The sequence below is a fragment of the Pygoscelis adeliae genome, unplaced genomic scaffold, assembly GCF_000699105.1.
Source record: "Pygoscelis adeliae isolate BGI_AS28 unplaced genomic scaffold, ASM69910v1 Scaffold242, whole genome shotgun sequence".
NCBI classification, from domain to species: Eukaryota; Metazoa; Chordata; class Aves; order Sphenisciformes; family Spheniscidae; genus Pygoscelis; species Pygoscelis adeliae.
In genome coordinates, this window is record NW_008824369.1 from 2,031,416 (window position 1) to 2,041,445 (window position 10,030).

Genomic DNA, 10,030 nt, shown 5'->3' on the forward strand with positions numbered 1-10,030 from the left:
CACCGGTGAGGAGAGGGCTGGAGTCACTTGGGAGGCACTGGATGTGCAAGCTGTCCAGGGTGTATTCCGAAAACTGTTTCACCATGTATGGCTTTGGTTTTGGTAAAGGCTGTAATGTGACAGTCTGAGCGGTGTAGTTCAGTGCGTTGGCATCTTTTGCTGAGGTGCACTCCTGGGATCATTTCCTTTTCTTTGTTTCAGCCCAAATCAGGTTTGAAGCTCTCCGTTTTCATTCTTATACTCTTTGCTTGTATTCCATCAAGTCTGGAGCAGAAAACAAATTGTAGCCTGCAGCTAAAGTTTAATCATTATTGAAACTAACCTGATTTAAAAATAAATCCCTTATTGCCTTTATTTTAAATTTTAATGATCTTTAATCCTTTAAGTAACTTTAAGCGTACACAACTTATTTAGTGGTAATTTTTATTAAGGCTTTGGTATTGTTTTCAGGTATATGTCACAAGGAAAACACGCAGAAGCAAGAGAACTAATGTATTCAGGGGCTTTGCTGTTCTTCAGTCATAACCAGGTAAGTCACTGATTTTATGTGTGTGGTTTTGGGGGAGGGGGTTGTTATTCCAAGATTTTGAGGGGTGAATGGTGAATTCTCAATGGTAAATGTTTGGGGTAATTGCTTTGTAATCTTTTGTTGTATCTCTTTGTTGAGCCTTTCTCCACAAAGAAGGATTATGCCAAACTGGAACATAGAGCAGAAGTGTTTGTGAGCATCCAAACAACAATCCTAACCACATTTGTTTTGTTTTCCTGGAGGCTTCTCTTTTGATGCCATCAAATTACTGTAATTGTTTTTTATAAGGGAAGGTTGAGACTTTATACTGTGCCTTAGCTGTAGATGTTGATAAAAGTATTAAATCTGCCTCTGATGAAATTCTGGTCGATGTTTTATGTACTGATATGTTCATCACTACCAGTATGTGTCTGTTTTGTAGCAAAACAGTGCCGCTGATCTGTCCATGCTGGTTTTGGAGTCTTTGGAGAAATCGGATGCAAAAGTAGCAGATGACCTTTTAGGTGAGGTGACCTTTGCGCTCGGTTTGATGGTGTTTAGATGTGCTTTCACTTCACAGTAACTGTTGTTAACAGTCTTGAAACCTGAAATCCTTCTTGTATGCCCTCCCACATGGCTAAGGGTTGCCTTCATCATAGAAATGGACTGGGGGAAAATGGATAATGGATTCCCGATAACTTTGTGGGCATGCTTAGGACAAACATTGCTGTCTTGTGGCATTGTCCTTTCCTCAGTGCAGCAGTAATGTATTGTCTGCACAGTCACTGATGTCCCCAGGGCTTTGGTGGGTGGTGGTTTCCCACCCTAGCAGTCTGGTAGCGTGCACGTAATTTGTGATGCAGCTGTTCACAAGGAAATTTTTCTTGTTTGACTGTGGGATTTGGTAAGCAGGTAGTTCCGGGTGGACCCTCTTAAGAGCTGCCTGGCCAGACTACTGCTGCAGCATGGGCGAACCGCTCCTATTAACCCGTGGAGGGAGACAGACAGACAGAGGCCATTCTTTGTTTACTTAAATCAGCTCTGACGTTTTGTATCCCATCTATCTTATGGTGGTGCTTTTCCGACCTACAGCCATCTGTCCCTCACAGTTCCCCTATGAATGGCAAGCAGTCCCATAACCTGCAGTCTTTCCTCCTCCTCAGAATCTCATGGTCCTCTGGGATATCCTGTCCCAAACTATGAAACAGGGAAGCTGTCACCAGCTGACTGCAAGGCACAGCTTTTGGCTGTGGAGGAGTCATATGAATATTGCTGTCTGATAGATGCAAGATTGACTTGATGTATGAGAAGTGGCTGAAATTCAAAGTCACTCTTTTTTAAGGTGGCTTATGGAGGCTGTTAAGGGAGCTTAAAGACACAATAGCACTGTAACTTAAATGTTGTATCTTAAAGATGCACTAGAAGCAGCAGTTCATCCTATTTCTATTAATGCTAAATATTTGTGAATCTTCTTGTTTCTAGAAAACTTGGCTAAATTGTTTAGTTTAATGGATCCAAATTCTCCCGAAAGAGTGGCTTTCGTATCCAGAGCACTAAAATGGTCTAGCGGGGGATCGGGAAAACTTGGACATCCAAAACTACACCAGTTACTAGCAATTACCCTGTGGAAAGGTAAGAAAAATCAACTGGCTTTTCTGTGTTTTGTTTTGAAAATGTTGAAAGTATGATATTGTAAGAGATCTACTTTGGAAATAATCTAAGGAAGCTGAGATGGAAATGATTGATTGAGTTCTGCTATTACCTGATTTTTGCAATAAATTCAGCTTAATGTTACTGACAAAAAAAACCCTGGGACTGTAACTCTATATTAGTGCAAAACCCAAAATACAACTGCTGTAAAGCTCTCTGTAAAAGGAAGGTTGATCCTTTAGGCATTGAGGTAGCTTGATTGAGTCATTAGGAGGAAAATTACTGGGGAGCAAAGCTGTTCTATTGTGGCTTTTTTTGTTTTTAAATCCTGGATAAACATGACAAAGATTGAAATACATCACCTAGCATCCAAAACAGTCTTTGGATCTGTAACTAGGTACTTTTTGAGACGTTGACCAGCAGGCTTATTCCAGAATGAATGCTGTTGCCTTTGATTTATGTGGGATTTTATCACTTGTGATGGGATGTAAGATAAACCAAAAATGTACTAAATAATTATTTTAATTGTGGATGATAGCCAGTTTTTAAAGTCTTAACGTTCAAAACATAACAAAGGTGAGTGAGAACAGTTGAATAAATGCCGTCTCTTCTGTGGTTTCTCGTGAATTAATAACTGCGCAAGGTGATTGTTTGTTTATTTTAAATTTTTCAGTAGCTGCAAAGTGATGATAGTGGTTTCATATAACAATCCTGACCCAATGGTCAACATTCCAGCTCATTGCCTTTCTGCATGCCATAGGCAATCCCATAGCTGTTCTCATGGGACTTAGGTTAGTGTGATGGCTGCTGCCAGCCAGAAAGGGAGGATTTTCCTCAGAGCATGTAAGTTAGAAGCTGAGATACGATTAGGATAAAAAACGGTTGCATTGTGAAAGTAAAAATCCCCATTTTGTAGCTGTCTGCTCACAGTTCTTTTGAAGAGCAAAATGCGTATGTTTTCTTCGTCTGTAGTTTCGAGAGTTTCATCAGAAAAGGCTCAGATTTTTAAAACAAAGCTTTTAAATTCCAAAAATTAGCAGCTATCCAGCTTTGATTTGTCATTGCAGTGATTTTGCAGGATGCTTTCCTTCAAGTTAAGTTTTAACAAATCATTGCCATTTCTTACACCTTTTTTCCTGTATAATTGCTGTTCTATTTGGCATATGGAAGCAATTTTAATTTTGATAGCAAGAGTGGGCTACGCTAAAAATAGGAAATGCCTTCTTTCCGTGCACTTAGAAAGAAGGATGCTGAAGGTGCTGTTTGACTTCTTGGTGCACATGCTCTGATATGGAACTTCTTGATTCTTCTCCTAAGCACTGATGATAGCACATGAAGTGTCAACATGCAGTGAGATAAAAGTGAGATGACCGCAGCTCAAGCTGTTTGTCCCAGTGGTGGCTGTGTTTCGTGGTGGCATTGAATAAACTGTATTTAATAGCAGTTGTTCAAATCTATTTAGGGTAACATATTTATTATCTCCCTTTATAAATTGTCTGTAACTTACAAAAAAAGCCCACTCTTTTTGCTAGTTGTCTTGTTTATATACCATGTGTGTAGCTCTTGTCCTTTTACCAGCTGTAGTGTACAAGCTTAACAAATTTGTTTTTACGTTCAGGTATGATGAACTGATTTCTTAACAGCTGTTTTCTTTTTCCTTTTATAGAGCAAAACTATAGTGAATCTCGGTATCACTTCTTGCACTCCACAGATGGTGAAGGATGTGCAAATATGCTAGTAGAATACTCCTCGTCCAGGGGATATCGCAGTGAGGTGGACATGTTTGTAGCACAGGCAGTACTACAGTAGGTGTTGAACTTTTTTTAACTGTTTTGCTGAGGTGACACTGTGTGTGAGGCCAATCTAATTTAGTCATGCCAACTGTAGGTTAACCATGCATCCTTTTCAAAAGAAACTGTGAAACTGGCCAGAGCTTCTGAAACTCACTTTGTGTGGTAACAACAGGAGAAAACCATCTCAAAACTGGTGTGTCAAATTGGTCAGATTGGGGAGAGAAAAAAGAAAAAACAAAACGTATTAAGGTTGAAACCTGAAATCATGTCAATTGCCTGAAGAATTACTGTAATGTTTGACCCTGAAAGCACAATTCTTAGTTTTGTTAACACCACTTTATGTCTAGTGGGGGCTTACCTTGATGTTCTTGCCAAGACTGGGCCTAAGTGGGCTCTGTATTTACCTTTAGCGTAGTACTTGCTCTCAGTCTCGTCGTCCTAAGAAACAATTTGTCTTGGGTCACCCTGGTCTGTGAGCAGCAGTGCGATGGTTCTTGGTTTGACAGAGCTGCTGGTGGCTTTCATTTACTTTAGGCATTAATTTTGTAGCAGGTAGGAATGCAAGCTATTATGTGCCTTTGCAGAGCTCGTGTACAATTAAGGTTGACAAAGCCAATTTTACTGTGTTCAATCAGCTGATGGCTTTCTTCAGTTAGGGAAAGCAGCGGATGGAGGAGTCTGAGGAGGAGGTGGAGACAGGACTGTGCAGCAGGGAGTCAGGGAGAGAGTAGGTGTTGGGGGAGAGGGAGGAGGTGAGAGCAAGTCTGTCTCTCTTTTGGCAGCAGTGAACTGTCATGTCAGATTTGTCCTGCTTTCCATAGCTGGTTGATATAGATTGCAGTGATTTTGAGCGGTAGAAAATCTTTTATTGAAATCCAGTGTATGCAGGACTCTTAAACAATTTTATGGGGCTTTGTTCTGGAGGGAGGGAAATTCTGGGGAGAAGTTATGAGTAAGAGATTATTTTTTCAGTATTTATCCAGCACTACTACTGCACCTTTACTGGCCTATATCTCAAATACTGTACTAAATCCTCTTACATAGCAGTTTATACTCTAATGGAAATAGCAGTTCCTTGCTCAGCAGTAAGGCAAAAGAGCCCAATGCCCTTGCACATGTGAGGGTACAGAATTGGAGGCCAGCCTGCAACCAAAAATGAGACTGCTCGTGGCAGCCTTCCCAGTGCTTGCTGACAGCATTTGTCCCAGATAAAGTCTCTTGTTAGGCCTATGGGACTTGGAGAGATTGCCAGTTAAATTAACTGGACCTGAACAAAGATTTAATCAGTTTGGGAAACTGATCTGTTAACTGGTGACAAATGGCTTGGGAGCTCAAAGTGTAGCTTTATTATGAGACTTTGACATGTGTGTCAAACTCATTAGTGGTCCTGATGCCATGTTATTTTGAGGTGGTGCTAATAGAATGACAGAGTCGGACACTGGCAGATACATACTGAAAGGAGATGTGTTTGGGAGTGGATGGGGCCAGGAGAAAGGTCTTTAATTCGGTTTTTACCTCAGCGTAGTAAACTCTGGACCAATAAATGCAATATCATGTTTAATCTGAATTAATGCGGTGGCCAGTCTTTCCACATTTTGATTTAATTGATGCCCTCTTTTAGTAACTGTCCTGCATGCAATCTGCTTTGGTTAAATTCATTCTATTAATACTAAATGTCAGTTATCCCTCCCAACCCGCTTATTCCACAGTGTATTTTAGTAGTGATTTTTCCCCTTCCTCGGTTGATAGCCAAACCATTGCCAGAGATGTACATCTCTACCAGTTAGTTTTTGCCATCAGTTTAAGCCCGAGATGGCTTCTATGCACAAATGAAGTAGAGATTGTTGAGCTTCTGGCTTCCCTTTTTCTTTCTGCATATAAAACTACTTCTCTGCCTTTTATTTTTAACTTGCCGTGTTCTGTTTCCTTTTGCAGATTTCTCTGCTTAAAAAATAAGACCAGCGCATCAGTTGTTTTTACGACATACACGCAGAAACATCCTTCAATAGAAAAGGGTCCGCCCTTTGTTCAACCACTGCTAAACTTCATCTGGTTTCTGTTATTGGCAGTTGATGGGTACAGTCTGGTTTTTCTCATGTTGTTCTTGGTTTCCTTTTCAGTTGTTACTGAGATTACATTTTTGGTTGTTTCCTTTCTAGAGGAAAACTAACAGTATTTACAGTATTGTGTGAACAGTATCAACCTTCACTGAAAAGAGATCCCATGTATAATGAGGTGAGTTACTCGTAGATGTAAACAGGATTTAACCTACAGAATTAGTTAAATAATAGCTGATTGTCTCCTGTTTTGTGACTTGTATATAAGAGTCAGTGATCTAGCTTGTGTGGTGTGACTGCTGCCCATAGTATTTCCACCTGTAAATGAAGTAGCTGACATTGTTCTTCATCTTGTGTTGTTTCAGTACCTAGATAGAATAGGACAGCTTTTCTTTGGTGTTCCGCCCAAGCAGACATCGTCCTACGGAGGATTACTAGGTAAGGTTTATGCCAACAATTGTTTATAGGTACCACCAGTCTTTTCAGAGCAGTGGCTTATATAAAATGGCTGTGCTGGAAACAGATCATTTGTTCTAACGAATATATCGGGGGTTTTGTAGCCTGTAGAAACAGTCGCTACTGTAGAATACAAGATGAATTGGTTGCATGTGAAATTAATTTAGTGAAGCTAGTAGACTTTTCATCTTTGAGAAGGGGAGAAGCATGTAAATGACTCTTACAGTTAATTTTTGACATTATGGTATAACTTCCAAATGTAAAGAAAAATCTTGTTTGTGTTAAAGCTTAATTTCATAGAATCATAGAATAGTTTGGGTTGGAAGGGACCTCTAAAGGTCATCTAGTCCACCCCCCCTGCCGTGGGCAGGGACAGCTTCAACTAGATCAGGTTGCTCAGAGCCCTGCCCTGACCTGGAATGTTTCCAGGGATGGGGCATCCACCACCTCTCTGGGCAACCTGGGCCAGTGTTTCACCACCCTCAGTGTAAAACATTTCTTCCTTAGATCTAGTCTAAATCTACCCCCTTTTAGTTTAAAGCCATTCCCCCTTGTCCTGTCGCAACAGGCCCTGCTAAAAAGTTTGCCGCCATCTTTTTTATAAGCCCCCTGATAGGCTGCAGTAAGGTCTCCCCGGAGCCTTCTCTTCTCCAGACTGAACGGCCCCAACTCTCTCAGCCTTTCTGCATAGGAGAGGTGTTCCATCCCCCTGATCATTTTCGTGGCCCTCCTCTGGACCCGCTCCAACAGGTCCATGTCTTTCTTATGCTGAGGGCTCCAGAGCTGGACGCAAAACTCCAGGTGGGGTCTCACCAGAGCGGAGCAGAGGGGCAGAATCCCCTCCCTCAACCCGCTGGCCACGCTTCTTTTGATGCAGCCCAGGATACGATTGGCCTTCTGGGCTGCGAGCGCCCATTGCTGGCTCATGTCCAGCTTTTCATCCACCAGTACCCCCAAGTCCTTCTCGGCAGGGCCGCTCTCAATCCCTTCATCCCCCAGCCTGTATTTCCTCAGACTGCAGTGGCTGATTTTCTTTAAGTCAAGTCTAGGGCTTTGGTAGAGATCTAACCAGTCTGGATATAAAATGAATGTTCCTGAAGTAGAAGTTCTGAAATTAATACTGCCCTTCTACAAGAAATGAAAGGGAATAGAAAAATTCGGCCCTCATTTCCTGGCTCTTGAATAAAATGTGAGCAAATTGAACTGGATTACTTTTGTAAAATCGAATGTTTTTCCTTGAGAACTAAGCTTCTCTGTTTGTAAACTGAATTGAAGCTTTACCTGCAAATGTCACTTCATGGATACCCAAAGTTTGATGAAAAACATGAGCGTCACAGATCCCATATGTAAATAACAGCTTTTCAGCAATTCAAGTGTCTTTAAATTGAATGAAACGGGGAGAACACATAAATTTCTCGAACAGTTCCTTTATAGCATGATGCAGACCATTGCTGGGTTTTGACGGTTTCGTGGCTGGAGGTGTGTCTTTCCTCATTTGGTTGGGTTTTTTTCTTTCCTCTCATGCTGCAACTACAGTACATGAAGTATGCGACTTTCGTGGGGTTTCTCCAGGGTACTCAGGACCAGTATCAAAATAGAGCTTCCCAAATCGATAAATTCTTAATGGAAACCAGTGTGGGAATACTGATGTCCTGCTGAGACTCTTTTACTTCAGAAAAAAATAACTTTTTCATTCTTGAAATCTGCACCCTAGCAGGATGGTAGGAGAATAGTTAAAGTTTTTGAGATGAGAAATTTTGACTGTCCTGTATTTTATTCTAGGAAATCTTTTAAACAGTCTGATGGGAACTGGAGAAGATGATGACACAGAAGATGGTCAGGAAGATAGCAGTCCTATTGAGCTCGACTGAATGTTGTTGTCATTGGGTGCCGTGTAAATCTGATGATTCGATGACTCCAAAGACAGTTTTGGAATTTGAATCCTGCAGTTGTTTCTTGGCGCCTAAAAGGGCTCCTCCGGTCTTTTAGAAATGGTTGCTGAAATGTTTATAATGTTCGGTCTATATTATTTATGTAAAAAAAAGAAAGAAACCAACAAAAAGTAGCCAAACGAATGAATCGGAGCAATTGCTAGCAGGTTTCCGATACAGCGGCTGGTGACTTTGATTAAAATATAGTCTTCTATGGTTTCTAATGCAGTATTCCCTTTTGCACAGTAATTCAATAAAGCATAAATATGGGTCTTGTACTTCACGGCCTACCCAATACCACCTTTGTTACGAGAAAGCCTCCTTGACCTCTGCCACCTCCAAGGAAGATCTCGAAAGGCAGGGTGATCAATTGAATAATTTATTTGCGAGGCTGGTGCCAAAAGTACTGCGAGATGAGCCAAGCAGCATAACTTGAGATGCACATCCAAGAGACATTGATACCAAGAACTTGCTTCCACTGCCGTGAGTAACATGCACGCCATTCATACTGCCTTTCACTCTCCTTAAGGTCTGGCTCGGGCCGAGCCCACGCGTGTGTTTAGCTGATACTTCCTGAAAAGCACAAGATTGAATTGCTCTTGAGTAAAAGCCGATCAGTGGATCATAGGTAATTGGCTTCCATGTGGATCTCTCTTGCCTAGGTATAAAAATTTGGCTCATGGCTCTACTCCTTTGGAACAGATTCTTTTCCAGTGCAAGTTCACAACCATACGTAAAGGCGAGGGCCTTACAGTGAATGAAATGATTTGCCGTGAGCAACGTATGTGTTTGAACTGCAGCTGTATGTAAAGAAAAGGGATACTGCAGAACTTCTGGTTCTTTATGATATATTTATTTTTCTTGGGTGATTGATTCATTTAACACTTTCTGTAAAAAAGAAAAAATCAATAAATAATGAAGTAACTTCAACCCCAGTGGTAGGCATAGCCATTCTACATCTCCTCCTCTAATGCAGCACAGCGGATGTCAGTGGTACAGTGAACAGATGAAATGGTGGGGAAACGCTTTATTTTTTCACGATGAAAATAAAAAGGCTTAGATTAATAAACAGCAATCATGCATGGGGGAGGGAGGGATTAATAGAAATTTATTGACTGTATGAAAAAGAAAAGGCATTGAAAGGAAGACTTTGTGTTAATTGTGAAGTCTCAAATAAACACTTTATACCAGGATGTGTGATATTGCTGCTTTCTAAGAGTTTTATGAGCAGAGATCTTTCTTACTTTCCTTGCTATTTTCCCCCCCCGCCTCTGCATTTGACCATGGGTTGCTCAGACCTTAGTGCTGCAGCTTTATTTCTGTGCCGTAAGGGCATAGTTCTAGTCGGGTATTGTAACGTCTGGGGCAGGTGTAGATTGCTTTGATTTGCAGCAAGTTTAGGGAAGAACCCCCTACCCGGGATGATGCTGTAGACGTTTAACAAATGATCCGGGCTGCCGGCAGCAGGTAAGAGCCATGTCACTTCATGGCCTTTGGCTGCCAGAGAACGTGCCTGTCTTGGGGCAGCTTAAGGTGTCCACAGGTGTCTGGCAGCAACGGCCCCCTCCGTGTCCTGCATACACGGCTAAAAGTGAGTTTACATGTTCTCCTCGCCTCTGCCGGGTCTGGGCGGCC

General features: G+C 41.5%; 1 protein-coding gene across 2 annotated transcripts in view; it reads left to right on the forward strand.

Annotated features, from left to right (window-relative positions):
- The window catches only part of GET4 (golgi to ER traffic protein 4 homolog (S. cerevisiae)), a 13,191-nt gene extending 3,605 nt beyond the window's left edge, over positions 1-9,586 (forward strand). For both annotated transcript variants that reach the window (XM_009320010.1, XM_009320011.1), the window contains exons 2-9: positions 451-529; positions 951-1,032; positions 1,991-2,140; positions 3,825-3,963; positions 5,887-6,027; positions 6,111-6,186; positions 6,374-6,446; positions 8,247-9,586. In XM_009320010.1, the coding sequence (XP_009318285.1) occupies positions 455-529; positions 951-1,032; positions 1,991-2,140; positions 3,825-3,963; positions 5,887-6,027; positions 6,111-6,186; positions 6,374-6,446; positions 8,247-8,335 (825 nt within the window). In that variant the 5' untranslated portion in view covers positions 451-454 and the 3' untranslated portion in view covers positions 8,336-9,586. The remainder of the gene's footprint in view (positions 1-450; positions 530-950; positions 1,033-1,990; positions 2,141-3,824; positions 3,964-5,886; positions 6,028-6,110; positions 6,187-6,373; positions 6,447-8,246) is intronic.
- The last annotated feature ends 444 nt before the right edge of the window (positions 9,587-10,030 follow it).